General features: G+C 40.3%; 1 protein-coding gene and 1 non-coding gene across 2 annotated transcripts in view; one reads left to right on the forward strand and one right to left on the reverse strand.

The window, feature by feature from the left end:
- Positions 1–5158: 5158 nt before the first annotated feature.
- The window catches only part of CSMD1 (CUB and Sushi multiple domains 1), a 1461432-nt gene continuing 1446331 nt past the window's right edge, over positions 5159–20259 (forward strand). Inside the window, exon 1 of the mRNA XM_060085850.1 lies at positions 5159–5204. Coding sequence (XP_059941833.1) covers positions 5159–5204 — 46 coding nt within the window. The remainder of the gene's footprint in view (positions 5205–20259) is intronic.
- LOC132481405 (U6 spliceosomal RNA) lies at positions 11823–11929 on the reverse strand. The gene has a single exon (XR_009530826.1). It is a non-coding gene; the product is annotated as a U6 spliceosomal RNA (small nuclear RNA).

Genomic DNA, 20259 nt, shown 5'->3' on the forward strand with positions numbered 1-20259 from the left:
ATTCACATATTTCAGAACTCTCTTGTCCAGTAATTAAAACTGTCCAGGGAAATAATGTCACCAGCTTCTAAATATCTGTCCCTGTTATTTCACCTCTGGTATCATAACCTGAACTTATTGGCTGAGCACTAGTCACTGGGCACATGGGTAACTTAATTGTTCTGGGCCACACTCCCCACTTGAGTGTACAGCGGGGGACCCAGCAGTCCACCTGAAGGCAAAGGAAATCTGTAATCACTCCCCAGTGTTTCACATGCCTGGACTTGCCCACATCAACAAGTACCAGCAGGCTAAAACTAAGTAATGTGCTCGTACCTAAACAAGTGCCAGCCGGGGTATGGGGCAGAGGAAGGGGATTAAAGCATCATAAATATTTGTCAGGACACAACCCCATGTGGCAGTCCCGGTGGTCACCCAATGCTTGTAAACTTATAAAGGGCCTTTTTTGTGAGCTTGTTTTCTAGATTCAAAGGATAAACAGACCTCTCTCTTGATGTTTTAACTCCCAGCATTCAGAACGAAGTTTATAGCTCTGTTAATGCTAGCATTCTGTGATTTTGATGGAATGAAACTGGATCATTCTGGATGGCCATAGATTCATTTATTCAATCACTCGTTCAGTCATTCAGCAATCACGTTGGATGCCAGGAACTGTTCTAGGCACTAGTGATAGAACACAGATGAAGCCCCCGTCTCATGGGTTTAACCTTCTACTTGTGTGGAAGGAAACAATGAAAGAAAAACTGAGTAAATAAGAAAATCGTGAAAAGCGCTATGTAGATAATGAGAATAATAAGAGAGAAGTTGTCTTTCCTCCCTGTGTGAATCTGTAGCCTCTGCAGATATCGTGGGCTTCCAGGGTGGTGTAACGTCTTAGACCTGAACCAAACCGATCGATTTCCCTCCGGGGAATCTCTAAAATTAGTGCCCTCTATTTCCTCCATTACACAAATATAATTGACTCTGAGTTAGAGATCTAGGAGGAGAGGGATGTTTGGGTGACAGACTCAGTTAAAATTGTCTATATTACAGAGTCAGGCTTTAGAGTAGAGTAGATAAGTTAAGCAATAATCTTTGTCCTTGAAAGTTATTATTACCAAATATTCCAATAAATAGTTGCATAGAGGGTTCTTGATTTTTTTGTAGTTATCAAATTCCTATGTGTATTTATTATATCTATTGTGCTCATGGACTGAAAATAATAGATAGATATAGATAGGTAGACATAGATATATTATATTTTGAATGTATAGTTAACATTCATTGAGTGATTATCATGTACCAACACTATACAAACGTTATCCTTGTTAAGCCTCATGAATGACCATGAGTTACATACTATTACATTCCTGTCACTAAGATGGAGATTCATTAACTAGACCAAGGTCACACAGCTAATAGCTAAAGAGCCAGGATTCAATGCAGGCACCCCCTCTAGAACCCAAGTCTCTAACCATCAGCATGCTTCTTCATAGATCCTATCGTATTTTAAAATATTATTAAATCTGACACTTCCAAAAAGAGGTTCTTATACTCAAAAAGTTGGGAGCCATTGGTCTGGATGATGGCCAGCTAATCATTTTGAAATTAAAATATCCAGGCAAGACTAATTTAGGGGAAACAGATAAAGTCAACACACGATCTGAACAGATATCACCAGTCTTCATGCGTAATTAAACCTTTCAAATCACATATATGTGTCTACTACGTGTGAATGGACAACAGGGTGAGTGACAGTCCTTACCCTCAAGCAGTTTACTGAACCCCAAACATAAACTGCTGAAATAAGACAGCATGAACGAGTCCCAGTGTTGGTAGCGCAGCCAATTAATGATGTAAGGAATCATAGGAGAAAGGTTATCATGGATTAGAGTGGGCAGGGAAACCTTCAAAGAACGGGAAAGCTTCACTTGGGAAATGAAAGGACAGTGATAATTGAGAGAAAGAAAGAGGAAGTGTATTTGATGTAAAAAGATCACCCACCACTGGGCAAGCCATGGTAGTCAGAGCGAAGACCCCGTGTTGGAACACGAAATAGACCACCTTGGTGAGACAGGAAATTTCCTACAGAAGGTGAGGAGGGAAGCGCAGAGACGGAGAAGCCAATGAGAGCTTAATTATGGGATATGTCCGTGTCATGGTAGCATGAAGTTTATGGAGACACATGAGCATACAAATGAGGTAAATACTATGCTTTAGAGAAGTTTTCTTTGCTGCAAACTGGAAGACACATTTCAGGTCAAAAGCTCTGGAAGCTGAACATTTGACCAAGAGGCCACCCAAATACTCTCTGTGTGAGGTGCCATGGGCAATAAAGAAATCATTGGGAACCTTTGAAAATGACTTTCAACACTTTTATTAGGGTGGGAAGAAAATCCAGAAAACAGAAGGTTTGAGAAGAGTTAAGTGCTGAGGAAATAGATACAAATGTGAGCGCACGTTGGAGGAGATTCAACAGAAAGAAAAATCCAGCTGCTTGACTTCCATGTCACTCTCAATAAGGACGTCTCAAGAGCTGGATATATCTAAAACAAGTGTAAAATGATCAATAAGATTAAAAAGGATCCCCCCCCCAAAAAAAAGTAAAAGTAAAAGTAGAGGAATAGGGCCTCCCTGGTGGTGCAGTGGTTGAGAGTCCGCCTGCCGATGCAGGGGATACGGGTTCGTGCCCCGGTCTGGGAGGATCCCATATGCTGCGGAGCGGCTGGGCCCGTGAGCCATGGCCGCTGAGCCTGCGCATCCGGAGCCTGTGCTCCGCAACGGGAGAGGCCACAACAGTGAGAGGCCCGCGTACGGCAAAAAAAAAAAAAAAAAAAAAAAAAAAAAAGTAGAGGAATAGCATAGAGTTGATGTTCCTACAGAGTTAGTTAGTGGAGAAAGGGAGCAAAGGGCATAAAAAGCTGGGATTGTTGAGGCCAGTTCAACCAGAACAGACCCCCTGGAAATCGCATTACCCCATATCTTGCTTTTCCCTGTGCTCACATAAGCATCACCTGTGTCGCACTGTGTCAAAGTTATGGAATTCCTTGGTTTGCTTCTTGCTCTTCCCTTCCTGTCCACCCCTTGATGAACTTGATCTTGCCTTGAGGCAAGAGTGTTTCTTGCTCATCAATGTGCCCCCAGCCCTGAGCACAGCCTCTCTCATTTCAGCCCTGAAACACTTGCTAAATGAATGAATATGAGGAGCTTGGGGGCAGCGCCAACCTGAGACTCAGACATTTCCAATGAAAATTAGGAACTTCTGAGAGGAAATCCTTGAGTGACGTCACAACACCCAGTGTGGATTTGTGGCTGGACAGCAGCCTGCATCACTTCCCAGTGATGCCCTCTGTTCCAGGAACCACAGGAAAGTAGATGGTGACCCAGCATGGATGGGTCCCAGGTCAGTGGTACAAAGCTGTGGAATATGATCAGCATTTAAGCAATTAGCTAGGAAGATGACAATATCATCTTCTCCAGCATAGAAGGTTCTGATGAGGGAGTGGTCCAGGACTGCTGTGGTAGAAATTTAGAGACTTGGGATTTCCAAGAGGGCTAGTTTAAGAATCGATAGGAAATAATACTGTGTTTGATATGAGATCATTCTGGTTTGCAAGTTCCTGAGGGCTTTCAGTTTTAAAATGGAGACAGTCCCGGGCAAAGCAGGACAGCTGGTAACCCATTGTCTGCTGCAGCTTCCCCAACCCCATGTGGTTTCTTGCTGCCTCATGCTCTGCCTTGGGCACTCTTCCTGTGGTTGACAGGCTCTTTCTGGCCTTTTTCATCTGACTGCCCCCTATTCTTCAACTCAGAATTAGTTCATTTTTTTTTTAATCTTATCAGTTCCCTCAACTGTCATGTCCCCAAGACGACCATGAGCTACAAGGGACAGTTTTCAAGACTTGGATATTCCGCTAGAGAAAGTGACTAGAACTTGTGTTTGGAAAGTAGAACCTGAGGGGGTTTTTTGTTTTGTTTTGTTTTGTTTTTTAATCCTTTCTTCTTTTGTGTGTTCTTTAAATTTTCCTTAATGAGTTTCTCAAAATGGCACTCTTTCTTTCATTCCTCAAAATAGACAAGACATTCTACATTGGAGAATTTTTAGTCATTACCGTAACAAAAATGGTTATATTAGTGGTTATTAAGTATGTTTATTGGAAACCCATATTTGGGATTCTGAATCTGTTGTTGACCAGTCATGAGGCTCCCCTCACGATGGGCAGTCTATCCTTGCACTGAATCTATCATAGGATAGGAAGCAAGTTGAACAGTAATTCAGGGATTCATCACCTCCTCTCTTTGCTTGAATTGGTGGCAGTATTAAAATAAGTTAATTAATGAGTTTATGCCTCCTTAATATATATATGTTAAAACTTGCCTTTCGGGAGCTGCTTCTAGGAAGACTTGGTTGAGGTCAGTCAGCATGATTCCCTCTGAGGGTCCAGGCCCGAGGCTGCTGGTTTCCAGGGAGAGAAAAAATGAAGGTGAATGATGGGGAAGGACGTGGACATGGAGGAGGGTGGGGTGTGTATGGCAGGTGTGTGCCCAGGTGGCCAGTATCTGGCAGAGTGTGGCTGAGCCCAGGTGGGCATTGGGCCACTGTAGGTGGGTTTGAGAGATGGCATAAGAGGACAGCTGCAGCTTCTTGGCCACAGACTGATTATAGGGAGTGAGGGGCAAGGTCCCCAACCTAAGTTCATGCTTTCTGCCAACTTACAGGGCCATGTTTGAGAAATGTGAAACCACTGGCTGATTTCAAACCTCTTCAACTTTATCTGTTGTGGTTAGATTTGAACAACAATGTAAAGGTCAAAGATGTAAAATTCCCATCCTGGGCTCCGTAGCCATGCATTTGACATAGTGTGCCTGGACCTTACTGAAGTCGGGTTGGAAATAAGCAGAGTTGAAAAACGCAAGGGACCTGCCTTCCACTCCATGAGTACGGATTTGACAGGCGTAGATGGGCTGCAGGATAAAAGAATTTTTGCCACAGTTCCTGGAGGAAGAAGTGTGGCTGTTTCCCAAGATACCATAGCAAATGGTATTTGCTTTACAGACCCCTCGTCAGAGAACATAAGGTCAGGAAGGGGGGAAATCCAAATAACTTTCACAGGCTGAGAGTTCCATCAGTGATCAAATTGTCAGGAAGGATGTTATCAGATGAATATAATTACTAAACATGTTGCAGGAATGTGGTTTCTTTGGAGAAGTAGGTGTCTATCGAGGTGAGTCGACGGAGTGACTTTGAAATCACAGCCTGTGGTCAAGGTTATCGAGGAAGAAAATTAAACTAAGGCTTAGCGCTGAAATGCAGACCGTCCACCTATTCATTCTGCTGACAAGTTGGCTTTCCCATTTAATTCTGCTTAGCGGTACATCCCTATGAGGTTGCTGCTGATTTGCAGTTTCTTTCGGTAACATTCTTTGATTCCTTACCTCTCTTCATTCCCAGTTAAAATGCCATGTGCTATTTTATTCTATCACAAAGATGGAAACAAGTTCATTAAAAAAAAAAAAGATTCAGGTACAGTTTTAAAGTTGCATGCTTCAAAGCATAATATAGCAAGACTTTCAAGATGAGATGACCGATCCCTAGGAAAAGACTGCAATATAAATTATTCCATTTATAAAGTCAAACTGCAAATGCTGAGATGAAGTCTCATGTTAACAACTATATTTACATGATTTAGGAACAAGCATAATTTGCTAATAGATAATCCCTTGATTTAGAAGTTACCCTGTTTCTAGAATTTAATGTCATAAAAAAGATAAAACTTTCCAAGGCATGTCAAACAAAAATTCTAGCTTATTATCCAGTACAACTTTTTTTATTATTTTTTCACGCAATAATTTTTTTATATTTATTTATTTTATTTTTAAATTTTCTTTATTTTTTTGGCTGTGTCGGGTCCTAGTTGCAGCACACGGGCTCTTCGTCGAGGCATGTGGGATCTTCCGTTGCCAGCGCTGGCTCTGCATTATGGCACGCGGGCTTCTCTCTAGTTGTGGTGCGCGGGTTTGTTTCTCTCTCTAGTTGTGGCGCGTAGGCTCCAGGGCTCGTGGGCTTTCTAGTTTGCAGCACGCGGGCTCTCTCGTTGAGGCGCGTGAGCTCAGTAGTTATGGCATCGTGGGCTTAGTTGCCCCGCAGCATGTAGGATTTTAGTTCCCCGACCAGGGGTTGAACCCATGTCCCCTGCGTTGGAAGGAGGATTCTTTACCGCTGGACCACTGGGGAAGTCCCTCCAATACAACTTTTAAAAATAAGATTCTGGGGCTTCCCTGATGGTGCAGTGGTTGAGAATCTGCCTGCCAGTGCAGGGGACAAAGGTTCGAGCCCTGGTCTGGGAAGATCCCACATGCCGTGGAGCAACGAAGCCCGTGAGCCACAACTACTGAGCCTGCGCGTCTGGAGCCTGTGCTCCGTAACAAGAGAGGCCGCAACAGTGAGAGGCCCGCGCACCGCGATGAGGAGTGGCCCCCGCTCTCTGCAACTAGAGAAAGCCCTCGCACAGAAACGAAGACCCAACACAGCCAAAAATAAATAAATAAATATATATATATATATATAAAAATAAGATTCTGGTATTTCCTCCACTCCTGCAATACTTTTGTTTGTCCATTTTTTTTCTATTGAAGTATAGTTGCTTTATAATATATTAGTTTCAGGTGTACAACATAGCAATTCAAGAATTTTATAGAGTATACTTCATTTAAAGTTATTACAAAATAATGGCTATATTTCCGTATTCTGTACGATATATTATGTTGCTTGTTTATTTTATACATAGTAGTTTGTGTCTCTTAATCCCATACCCCTATCTTACTCCTCCTCCCTTCCCTTTCTTCACTGGTAACCACTGGTTTGTTCTCTATATCTACAAGTGTGTCTGTTTTGTTGTATTCATTCATGTGTTTATTTTTTTAGATTCCACATATTAGTGATAACATAGAGTATTTGTCTTTCTCTGTCTGACTTATTTCATTAAGCATAGTACACTCTAGGTCCATTCACTTTGTTGCAAATGACAGAATTTCATTCTGTTTTATGGCTGAGTAATGTTCCATTGTGTGTGTGTCTGTGTGTGTGTATATACATATGTACATAGATCACATCTTCTTTATCCATTCACCTGTTGATGGACACAGGCTGCTTCCGTACCTTGGCAATTGTTAATAATACTGCAGTGAACGTTGGGGTGCATGTATCTTTTCAATTTAGTGTTTTCATTTTCCTGGGATATATGCCCAGGAGTGAAATTGAAATTGCTGCATCATATGGTAGCTCTATTTTTGTTTTTCTGAGGAGCCTCCATACTGTTTTCCACAGTGGCTGCACCAGTTTGCATTCCCACCAACAGTGAACAAGGGTTTCCTTTTCTCCACATCCTTGCCGACATTTGTTATTTGTAGACTTCTTGATGATAGCCGTTATTTGTTCATTTGATCACCTGGAATTCTGAGTGTCCTAGCAGCATGCCTCAGTTTACCTTACTCAGAGAAAGTGGGAAGTAACCATTTTAAGTTTTCTGTGCCATTTACTTAAGTTAGACCACTGAACTGCTACGTCCCCTCCTACAGGATGGAGGCATGGGGACTCGCGGTGTGACTCGTATTTATCATATTCTTGTTGGACTCAAAACGTTAACAGCACTTGGGCTTCCCTGGTGGCGCAGTGGTTGAGGGTCCGCCTGCCGATGCAGGGGACGCGGGTTCGTGCCCCGGTCCGGGAGGATTCCACATGCTGCGGAGCGGCTGGGCCCATGAGCCATGGCCGCTGAGCCTGCGCGTCCGGAGCCTGTGCTCCGCAACGGGAGAGGCCACAACAGTGAGAGGCCTGTGTACCACACAAAAAAAAAAAAAAAAAAAAAAATAACAGCCCTAAAATGTTGCAAAGTTAAGGAAAAAACGTACTCTGTTGACAAATAAATAGTGAGAATAACCTTAAATTGTGAGCATTGCAGCAAGTGTTTTGGTGGAAAATGAAATTATCTGAAATAGAACAATTGACCATAGAGGGCTTTCCAAAACCTCGCTATGGAACTTGAACTGTGCTTTAAGCCCATTCTCTTCTCTAAACCCATTTTTAAAAATTTATTTTTAATTTTTTGCCCTGTGTTTAATGTGATAATAATGCCCACTTGCTGATGGTAGGAAAGTGATGACATTTATAGCCGGTCCTTGAATAGAGATGTTCCTTTTTATCTACTTAATAGTTTTAATCATTCATATAAACATGTGAGGACTTTAGTAATTAAAGCACCATAAAAGGCACAATTGGGCTCCAGAGATGGATCCTACATGGAGTCAGCCTTGAACCACTAACGGGTTAATAGAAGGAAAATGTCTGGTACAGGAGTAGCTGTAGCCAAATATGGACTGTGCACAGTTTCATGTGGTCAGTAAGCAAAACAAAGGCATTTGGCAAAAAAAGATCCCATACTTTATTTTGTTGCCTTCGACATACTTTTTCTCTTACACCTTTTCTATTCTCTGGATGACAAAGAACCTTTTTTTTTTTTTTTTCACTCCACCACCACTGCCCCACCAATTTCCCCCCTTGGTGTCCGTACGTTTGTTCTCTACATCTGTGTAGATGGCAAATAATCTTACTAAACTTGTTCTTCAGCTTTTCAAACATATATTGTACCATGAATAGTCATCATAATGCACATGACAATTTAAAAATTGTCCAAGAATTTGCCCAAGAAATATCATAGAAAGGGAAACCGTTTTCACCACACATTTTCTATTGTAACTTTATACCCAGTAAATCATGTTTTCTAGTTTCTTATGAAGTATATAGACAATTTAACTGACAATATGGCTCTTTAAATTAAAAGATAAAACTAAAAAGTCACTCAGGAAAGTGAGTATTATTAGTATCACATCTTAAACTAGCAATGCCCAAATTTATCTCTCAGTATAGCCAAAACTGAGAAACTGGTAAATTCTGTTTTTATTGATACTATCATCAGTATATTATGTGCAAAATCACCCAGCAGACATAAGAACAAAAGCATACACATACTGAAATTTCCAGACTTAGAGCCTCTTACGTTTGCTGAATCCAGGAATCATAAGATTAATAAATTATCTGTTGGGTTGAGAACAAATTTAGCAATACAAACTCAACGTCTTCATTTGCGACTTGAAAAGGAATTATTCTGTGGACATGAGAAGAGTGCATTCATGTGATCAGACAATTTAGTCCCGTAACCTACTAGGGTAGTTGATATCAGAGTTAGAAAATGGCTTTTTCTTGAAAAATCAGAAAGTGAATGTTTTTCATGGGCAACCACTATTTTGTGCTGTTAAGACACTGATAGAAGTCAAAGAATTTATATCAAACTTTATTTTCCCTGTCTAAGCCCCTTATAAACAGTAGCCTATTTGTGATGTTGAACTAGAACTAGTCTCACAAGTGACAGAGTTCTGAGTCTTGGGTTCTCTCCCCAGCTCTGTAATTGACTCACTGTGAGGTAATAAGGTATTTGTCAAGCTCTGCGAGGATCTCATATGAAAAGAGCCATGTACGTAGGAAGCATTGTTATGAGTTTAAGGCCCCCCATAGACTTTGGAGTCAACTTGACATTCAGTGGAATAGGATGTAGGGAAAGTTCACATTGTGGCTGCTGCTTATCTGGAGACCATTTAATTAAGAACCATTTTGGAGGATTTTCCTTGGTATTTTAATGAAATTCAATCCATCATGCTTATTATCACAGTACCCGTGCGTATCCCTGCTGGCAACTGGGAACACGGGTGACTGCCCCTCCTTGGTATGGCCTTGTAGGTGGCGCATCATTAAACGAGGCTCAGCATCACAGCCAATCATTGTGGGCATGGAGAGCTTTTCAGTTTTAGTCTATTGACCTTTTGTCAAAGTCCAGGCTTAGTAATTCTCATTGAGATAGATGCATTATGTCAGATCGATACGCATCTTGGAATTTGTATCTGAGGTTGAGAATTAAGATATAAGAAGGGATATTTAAGACCCAAAGAATCTACACTCTTCTTTTGCACTGAGAGTAAATTTCTAGAGTCAAATAACATGGACAGACTTGTAGAGCCCTCCCGTTTCTAGAGGAATTTTGCAAGACCATAGAACTGGAGAAGAAAGTAAATAAAACCTCAGTATAACCAACTAAATACCTTCTGATAGTGGAACAGTGTTGTGAAAAACACACCAGATAAAACCAAGCAGAAGTGAAAACAATTTGGGGAAACAGCATGAAATGATCAGGGTGGGAAACACTAGCCATCCCATTTCATGCCAGGTATATACTTACCCAACCTGACACCCTGCCACAAGGCCCGGTGAGAGATGTGCGTGGTGTGTGTGTGTGTTTGTGTGTGTACTAAGGGCATTCGTGAGGATGGGAGCATGGGATGAGAGAGCAAGAAATCACAGAAGAACCCAAAGCAGAAAGTGGAGGTGACTCTTTCAACATGACTGCCTTGAAAGATCACAGCCGATGGGGGCCCATTTTAAGCCTACACTGATGTAGCTTTGAGTAACTTCTTTGTAATTCACTGGGAAACATAGTTATAGATTAAGAGCCTCTTTTTTTTTTCAATTCTTATATTGCTTATATAAAATGTCTGCAGATTTTATTCCAAATGACCCCAGAGAGAGCACCAGAAGTCCTTTCCTCCAGCACCATCCGCCATAATTTGCTTCTAAATTGACCAGTTGGAGTTAGTATTAATGAAGATCATCAACTTCGCGTTAAGGTTCTTTATTTCATCTCAGTTTGAATGGACCCTTTTTCTATGGCATTTGTAGGATACAATGTATTCCTTAATTTACTTGAGTCTAATTAAATCTGCTTTCTACCACCGCTCCATCCACCTGTTGAATAGTATTTGCAAAATTGATTTTATCATCTTTTTTCAAGTGAAAAACTAATGATAAGGTTTCCATATATATATATATATATATACACACACACATATATAATAAAATATGTATGTATATAATATTCATGTTTTGTATTACTTTTATGGTTTATATATGTGTTTGTATTTTTCTCCTATTCATTACTTTCTCAACTGTCTTCATTCTTATTTGAGATTCCCTACATGCTTGCTGTTTGTTTACAATATATACTATGAATTTCTGGCATTACCCTTAATAGATTTTATTTTTGGTGATAAAAGAAGGTAAAAAATGTTTTGGAGTTTTTTGATAACTGGGAAAGGGTCAGAAGACTCATGGTTGAAGCCAGTGTTTTTTTGCTTGATTTCTGAGTCCCCTATTTTTTCTGTGTCAGTGTCACGTTTTTCCCCACTAAGGGGAATGTATACTTTTATCTCAGCAATTAGAAACAGTTGGTAAAATATAAAAGACATTATTACTACTCAGTTTTATAATTTCATTAAGTGAGTGATTAAGAAGAAAAGGTAACACAAATTTGTCTGTTGTATTTTTTAACATGTATGAGTAATTAATCTTTTTTTCCACTCAATATTTTCAAGAATTGACCAGGCAAAGTCAACTTAGTAACAATTTGTGATTAACTATTTATGGTTCATGATATTTTTACATTTGCCACTCTTCTTGCTAAGGAAACTAATGTTGATGATATTTTACATGTATTCTTTCACTTAATTGCCTTCACAATCCTTAGATTCTTGTCATTTTATCCTTACTTTACACAAAAGCATTCAGATAAACTAGTACAAAGTACCAAGTATGTCTGTGGCAAAGTCTGAATTTGAAAATATCTCTCTGTAAGATATCTTTAATATCTGTAAAGATAACTCCATCTTTTTTTTATTATTAGTTTCTGCTTTATAACAAAGTGAATCAGTCATACATATACATCTGTTCCCACATCCCAAAAAATATGGAACGCTTCACGAATTTGCGTATCATCCTTGCGCAGGGGCCATGCTAATCTTCTCTGTATCGTTCCAATTTTAGTATATGTGCTGCCGAAGCGAGCACAAGATAACTCCATCTTTAAAACATCTTTGCAAACTAGTCTAATTCTTAGGGAACATACATTACATGTGAGCTAAGTAACTAACAACTGATAAGTTATGATTAAAAAAAATGTGTGTGTGTGAATGTTTATCCAATTCTGAGGGCATGATGCCAACTTTAAGCTTTGGAAACAATTGGAATTTGGAGAATATAAAATAGATGGAGGAAGGAGGGTAGGTTATATGCTGTGAGAATAACAGCAAATGTATTTTTACCAAGTCATCCCTCCTATTATTATTATTTTTTTTTTTGGCCGCGCCGTGTGGCATGCGGGATCTTAGTTCCCCGACCAGGGATCGAACCCATGCCCCCTGCATTAAGAGCATGGAGTCTTAACCACTGGACCACCAGCGAAGTCTCATCCCAACTATTTTTTTTTAATAAATTCATTTATTTTATTCATATATTTTTGGCTGCATTGGGTCCTCGTTGCTGCACGCGGGCTTTCTCTAGTTGTGGCGAGCGGGGGCTACTCTTCTTTGCGGTGTGCGGGCTTCTCATTGCAGTGGCTTCTCTTGTGGCGGAACACGGGCTCTAGGCATGCAGGCTTCAGTAGTTGTGGCACACAGGCTTAGTTGCTCCGCGGCATGTGGGATCTTCCCAGACCAGGGGTCGAACCCATGTCCCCTGCATTGGCAGGCGGATTCTTAACCACTGCACCAAGGAAGTCCTCTCCTATTTTTTATTATTAAAAATCAATGCACACTTTTTGTAGAAATATTTTCAAAATATGAAGAAGAAAAATTGTACCCATAATGTCCTTACTCAGAATACCTTGCCAGTGTTAAAGTTTATCGTATTCTTTTATTTTCCTATGCCTATATCTGTATGTCTATCATTTTACATTATGCTCTTTCCCTTATACAAAGTTCCCCAGATTTTTAATGTTTTTGAGAAATTGTTTTAAAAGTTGTATAAAGCCATCATGTTGATATGCTATCATTTATTTAGCCAATATCTGATCTGTAAATTGTGTATTTCCTTAAATTTCACTATAATATATAATCCTTTGATTTAAAAAAAGGAAAAAGAATTCCCCTGTATATGGGATTCTGCTCACACTGCTCATTATTTCTTGACTCTACAGCTCTTGAATGAGATTAATTATTCAAAATGCACAGATTTATGATCCAGGAAGTACCTCTCTGCTTGTTCTTGTTTTTTGTTATCATTTTGTGAGTGTTTCAGTAAGCTTAGTGTATAGAGAGATGTGAACAACAGAACACTTCTGAGCTACGTGTACAAAAAGAGGACATTTTATTGAGTGCGTCAGGACATGTAGGGGACCCCAAGGCGGCAGCGCAGCTGGCCAGGCTGCTGTCCCCTCTGCTTTGTTTAGAAAGCCTACCTGTCTCTGTGAAGTTCGTGGTCATTGCCAGGACTCTCTGAAGAAAGTCTTTCTCAGCCTCCGTGAATAGGCTGAAAAATAATGTGCTCTTAGTTGCCAAATCTGCTTTGCTAGCTCCGTCACTAACAGAAGTGGACTAGGCTGTCTCAGTCTTGACCCTGCATCTTCAGGAGCAGAGTCTGACCGACCTGGCTGGACCAGGTGTGTCCTTCAGTCTGTAATCAATGTATCAATGTGGGGTCCGGACTCTGAGCAGGAGAGAGAGGGTATAGACTTGGAAACCCCCTCCCAATGGACCTGTGCATCTGATAGGACACTTATAAGCCATACAGTCTGCTTTGGATTTTGCTCTTTTTGTACAATGGAAGAATGTCGTATTTACCTTCATGACTTTCAATGTATCTTTCTGAAGAATGCATCTTCCTGACTTTTAAGGCATCTTTTATTCTTTTGATGAATTTCCTGGAACAAAAATTGAGATAATTAGACTCTTTTTGGTAATACTAAATTGTTTCAAGGACATATTACACGTTGAATAAGCAAATCAGAAATGAGAATTCTAAATCATGGGTGTCTTTAGTTGCATGACAATGATAGTAGTACAGATTGAATTAAAACTTCTCTTTATATCTAACTTCCACACCACATGGATAAATTGAACTACTTTGATCTTTCTGTAACCAATGAGAAGTGAGTGAGTCTGGGTGTGTGCATAATATGTGTGAAAATCTGTACATATAAAATAATACTTATTTTTCTAGGAGAATGAGATGGACTTCCTCTGGAAACTTCCCAAAGTTATTAAAAATATTAATAAACTATGCATTCAATATTTATTAAACTTTAAATAGAATATTTTAGTATATTTAGCATAGTGAGAAATCATATTATTATACACATTATTAATTTAAATGCATCTATTGGAGCATTTCAACCATTTTTTTAAACAAGAAGACATCATGAATTGGACCAATATTATTTAACTATGGTATCCTTTTGCCAGAATAAAAAGCAGCATGCAATTGTAATCTGTAATATCCTAAAGTCTATAATTAAAAATAAATATTTTCTAAAAGCCTTTACATTAAAAAAAAAAAAGCCTTTACATTTATATGGGACTTTTCAGATAGCATAGTACATTCATGTATTATCTTATTTGCTTTTAAAACGACCATGGGAATTAGGTGTTTTCCAGATACTGAGTATAAAAAACCCTGTAAGAAGTAAATAATTCTAATTTGAAAAGTACTAAATGCATCACTGAGAACATAAAAATATAAACAAATAATTAAGAAACATTGTGACTAATCAAGAAAAGCTTATCCGAAAGAACTAACATAAACATTCCAAGTCCATTAATCAAGTTTTCCACTAACATCAAGGAAGGCAGGAGAGTCAGCATTTACTGGTGATGCATCATGTGGCAGGGATTGTCCTGGACTCTTCTTTGTCAGTTAGAGCTTCAGGGTTTATTGTCTCTAATTTACAGAGAAGGAGATGGATGCTTCCAGAGGTTCTATGACTTTCTCAAAGTCACCTACATAATAAGTGCTAAATGCCACCTGATCTTTCCCAAGGATGTTTATTTTTTCACAGTGCTATTCTCCTTCTCCTTTTCACTCTTAATGTTTGGGGTTTTTTTGGTTTGGGAAGAAAGGGGGAAAGTATTAGAGCAGACTTGATCCGGCGGCATCTAATGGTCCAGGGAGGTGACAAAACAGTCTTAGTGAGGTTACAGTATTGCTTGTGATGTTTCTTCCTCAGCAAGTTTCAGACAGCACATTGTATTTTTCTTACTTTATTGAAGTATAGTTGATTTACAATGTTGTGTTAATTTCTTCTGTATAGCAAAATGACTCAGTTATACATATATATACATATATATTCTTTTTCATATTCTTTTGCATTCTGGTTTATCACAGGATATTGAGTATAGTTCCCTGTGCTATACAGTAGGACCTTGTTGTTATCCATCCTACATATAATAGTTTTCATCTGCTCATCCCAAACTCCCCATCCATCCCTTCCCCACCCACCCCACCCCCCTCCTTGGCAACCACAAGTCTGTTCCCTATATCTGTATGTTTCTGTTTTGTAGATATTTTCATTTGAGACAGTACAATTTAAGTTGCTTAGCTGACAAAGGAAATGCATTGCCTTACATCATCACTGGGATTCAAATGTAGCTGGAGCCCTAGGATCGTGATTTCTTCAGGGCTGTGTCTCTAGGTCTCCCAGATGCATTCAACTCTGCCTTATTCTTTGGCTAATGTGTTTTGTAATGCTTTGCTCATGATAGAGCAATGGCTGCTGGACTCTCCAAGACCACATGGTTCCACATTCATAGCCAAGGCAGAAGAGAACTTCTCTTTTCCAGCCATTGGGCATCAGCCATGGACTTCCCATAGTAGGACCAGCTTAGGCCACGTGCCCAGTCATGTGGACACCCAATCACTACAACCAGGACAATGGGGCATCTTGATCTGAATAGGCCACATCACACGGCCATTGGAAGGTGTGCCAGTTGCTAATTGGCTGACACCCATTGAACCCTTGGCACCAGGGTGGATTTATTTCACCAAAATCCAATGACTGGAAGAACTGGAGTTTTGTTAAGAAAGAAAAAACAGGGAAATAGATGCAGGGGAGGCAACAATAATGCCACTGAAACGAGCACATTCTTTTGGTTACTTCAACTCTGCTTAAGTCAAATATTGTAGTACCTCTCATCAGATTTACGAACAGGAAGTAGGAGATGAAAGCATAGCCAAAGAGATATACCCCTCTAGATATCTAGCCTCTTAGAGTCAAATGATCTCTCTTATTTCCTAAAAACGATTCAATTGGCAAGGATACCTTTTGAAGACATCTTATTGGCAGTGCATGCCTCTGTCAAGAAATGTCTTTCCATGTTCATTATTCAGGAGAGACATTAATTATTTTTGATTCCACAGCTACATCGCAAGTTACTGTTTCTGAATTTAAAAAGCATGCATACGTGTGTGTGTGTGTTCTTGTATTCACATTAAAAACTATCTAAAAATATGTTGGCCTGCTCTCAGGTTGGCTCACTGTCACCGATCCCACTTTACTTTTCTCTTCCTACACACTCTGGAATTGAATACAGTTGCCCACACCGTCAAGTGTGAAAGTACAATTATGTAAACACGGCTTCTCATTGCGTGTAGTTTCAAAGGGTGAAGGAAATTCACAGGCAAGTGCATTCATATTACAAAGTAACAGTAGTCCGGAAAGGTTGAGGTTAGATTAAGTGACCCAACACTTTCAGATTCATATTACTTTCCAGACTCATTTTTCTAGGTAGAATTTTAGTGACAACGTAACACGTATTTTTCAAATTCAGCTGAGTAACCAGGGCTGCAGCTTGCGTTTTTCCAGGGTACAGATTGATCTGAATTGATCCCAAGCACAGTGCTGATTCGAAATACATTGTGTATATTTATAGGTGCCCTTTTACCAAAGACTATGAACTTTTAAATGATTTAAAGTATATATTTAGTTCATTTTCATGGCCTGTTGACAGTAGGATACTTGAAAAATCTTCAAACAAATTACAAGCTGTTACAGCTAATATTCTAGAAATATGGTTTTAAATCTGCATGTTTAGAGGTAAAACAACTAGCAGTTAATTGGGGAAATGGCCATTCACTGTTTTTGGGCCCAGCCGCTCCGCGGCATGTGGGATCTTCCCGGACCGGGGCACGAACCCGTGTCCCCTGCATCGGCAGGCGGACTCTCAACCACTGCGCCACCAGGGAAGCCCCCCATTCACTTTTAAAATCAGTAAAGGAGGGCTTCCCTGGTGGTGCAGTGGTTGAGAGTCCGCCTGCCGATGCGGGGGACACGGGTTCGTGCCCCGGTCCGGGAAGATCCCACATGTCGCGGAGCGGCTGGGCCCGTGAGCTGTGGCCGCTGGGCCTGTGCGTCTGGAGCCTGTGCTCCGCAGCGGGGGAGGCCACAGCAGTGCAGGGCCCACATACCGAAAAAAAAAAAATCAGTAAAGGAGAATTTGAACTGCATAGGCATTTTATATAATTTATGCAAACGTTACTTATGCATAAAGCTTCATTTAAAGAATTAAGTAGTTACAGAAACCAATACATTTCAGATTCAGCAAACGTTTACTGAGCACCTGGGCTCTTTTAGATAGTTATGTTTTTTGACCCTCCTAACCTCTTAGTAAGATATTAGCTCCTTGTATAAAAATTATCAGTAAAGAAGGAAGGAGATTAAGAGGACTTATACCAATTTTTGTAGCGTAAAAAACATTTTCCCCAGCTCCCAGAATGGAGTTTGGAGCCTGATGTCAGAAGTCAAGGCTAGACTTGTCAAATTCTAGAATAGTGGTGGGTGTGCATGGGAGGGGAGGGTGGTTGGTCTAAAAATCAATAGGGCTGAGTCGCTTTGATTTGTTATTAAGCACAGCATCTTCTATATTTTAAATTTCAACAACACTAAAGAAAGGATTAATATTTTAATGTTTATCAATGGGCGTGAGCTAAAGATAGTTTTAAAGCATCTATCAATAAGATGGCTTCTTCAGAAGAGAAAAAGCTCACCGGAGAAGGGTGTGCCTTGCTACTAAGCTGACCACCCAGGGTCGAGACCTATAACTTGCCCTTCATTCTTTTCTGCAGATACCAGGCCAGTGAAGCAGTAGTGGGAGGGGTCCTGAGAGACCCCTGTGAAAGGATCATGGATGTGAGGTCACCTGGGGGAGATTAGGGACAAATGCGGAAGGGACTTGGGCCGAGTCCTGTTGTCACCAGTCCATGGGAGAGGGACAGAGCCTGTGCGGTGCGTCCATATCACCATTGCTGGTCTGGTGGCTGGAGTCTGGGTGTGGACCATTATCCACTTGTTAAGCATCACTAGTTATTGTGTCCACCATGGCAGTATTGGAGAATGGCCTCTGACTGGCGATGCCCCAGTTAGCAAAACCAGACCCTTGTCACAGTGCATTGAAAGAAACTTGGCCAAAATCTGATAAGTGAGACAACCTTGCTAGTATTTTGAGTTAACATAAGTTGGTAACAACAGGCCTCCTCCAAAACACCTTTATCTATTTCAAATGCCTATGTTGAAATGTTGTCCCATTATCCATTTCCAAGATAAATATGGAGATAGCATTTTTCATTAATTGGTGAACTCTATATTTTACGTTAATTATTTGCTTTAATTTCTGGCTATAGTATCAGATATTTTCCACAAAAAAAGGATTCCTTCCAAAACTCAATGAGTGTAAATTCCACAGTAACTTAACGATTCTGTGTAGTTATCTGGCTATATAAATGATAATAAATACAGGATAGTTCTTAAGTTACTAACAGGCATTTCTTCTCTGTAGATGCTGTGATTCCATGCAGTCTGATAAAATAGTCTCTTTAATTCATGTGTGTATGTGTGTGTATGTGTATGTGTGTGTGTACTCTTACCAAAATAGTCATCACATAATCTTACAGTTATTTGTGTATCCTTTCTATTCTCTATTGCCAATAAATGAAAGGCAAGGATTACTGCCTTTAGTATTTTATACCCAGGGAATCAGTATATAGTTTCATTAATCTCGTAGTTACTTTACAGATTGAAAATGATGTTTTTAATACATAACATGAGACATTCTTAAATTTCCTTCCTTCCTCCCTCCCTCCCTCCCTTCCTTTCTTCCTTCCTTCTATCCTTTCCTTCCCACTACTATTTAATGAGCATCTACCAACTGCCAAGCACTTTCATGTGTTCAGGGGTACAGTGGTGAGTAAAAGCAGAACTCATGAAATTTATAGTCCAGTTGGAGGGAGAACTTCATTAATGATCACGTGGAGAAATGTAAAATTGCAACAGTGATCAATGCTCTAAAGAAAATGTATTCAAGTGCTATGAAAGCATAAAAGCAGGTATTCTCGATGTGGTCTAGATTATAAGGAGAAGTTTTCCTGAGAAAGTTATTCTGGGTTGGAAATAAAATCCATGATTATAGAATACGTGGATAAAGTGTGGTATATTGGAGCCAGTTTGAAAGGCAGAAATAGAGACAGAGATGTAGAGAACAAACGTATGGACACCAAGGGGGGAAGTGGTGGTGGGTGGGGGTGGGGGTGGGGGGATGAATTGGGAGATTGGGATTGACATGTAGACACTAATATGTATACAATAGGTAACTAATAAGAACCTGCTGTATTAAAAAATAAAATAAAATTTAAAAATTAAAAAAGAAAGTGTGGTATATTGGGGTGAGGAAGTGGAGCGGGGTGCGGGGGAGAGAGAGAGAGAGAGAGAGGGAGGAAAGCAGAACAGCAGTTCAAAGACATTTTACAAAGTGAACAGTGTGCTAAGAAGAACCAAGGAAGGTCTCAGTGTCTGGAGAACAACAAAGTAAGGGAAAGTAGGGTGGGGGCGGCTGTGGAGACGTAGACGCGGAACAGTAGTGACAGGCTCTGTAAGCCACGATGACACATGTGTTTTTGTCCTCTGACTGTGGCTTGGAAAGCAGATCACTGCAGATGAGGAGTCAGAGAAGACCGAGCGCAGGAGATGGCACTGTTACCGACAGAGACAGTTGGAAAGGAAGAGATTTATTTGAAAAGCAAAATCGGCAGGACCTGGTGATGCATCGAACGGAGAGTTAAAGACAGGAATAAGAACACAGGGCGGCAGCTGCAGAGGCTCTGAGAAGTGCTCGAAGGTGGATTGGGGTGTCAGAAGTGGGACACGGACAACATCGGGTGCAGGTGCAGTCGGGAGCTTCTGTTTCAGTGCTTGGCAGGGAATGAGAAGCTGGTTAATTTGGCCTCAGTGTGTATGGAGAGGGTGTCGTAAACAAAAGAGTAAAGATGCTGTTGAAAGGCTCTTCAATCCCAGGTACCTCCAAGCTGGTGTATGTTGAGGCCCGTGTCTGTGATCTCTCTGTCCGGGGATGCACAGA

The sequence above is a fragment of the Mesoplodon densirostris genome, chromosome 20 (genome assembly GCF_025265405.1).
Source record: "Mesoplodon densirostris isolate mMesDen1 chromosome 20, mMesDen1 primary haplotype, whole genome shotgun sequence".
NCBI classification, from domain to species: domain Eukaryota; kingdom Metazoa; phylum Chordata; class Mammalia; order Artiodactyla; family Ziphiidae; genus Mesoplodon; species Mesoplodon densirostris.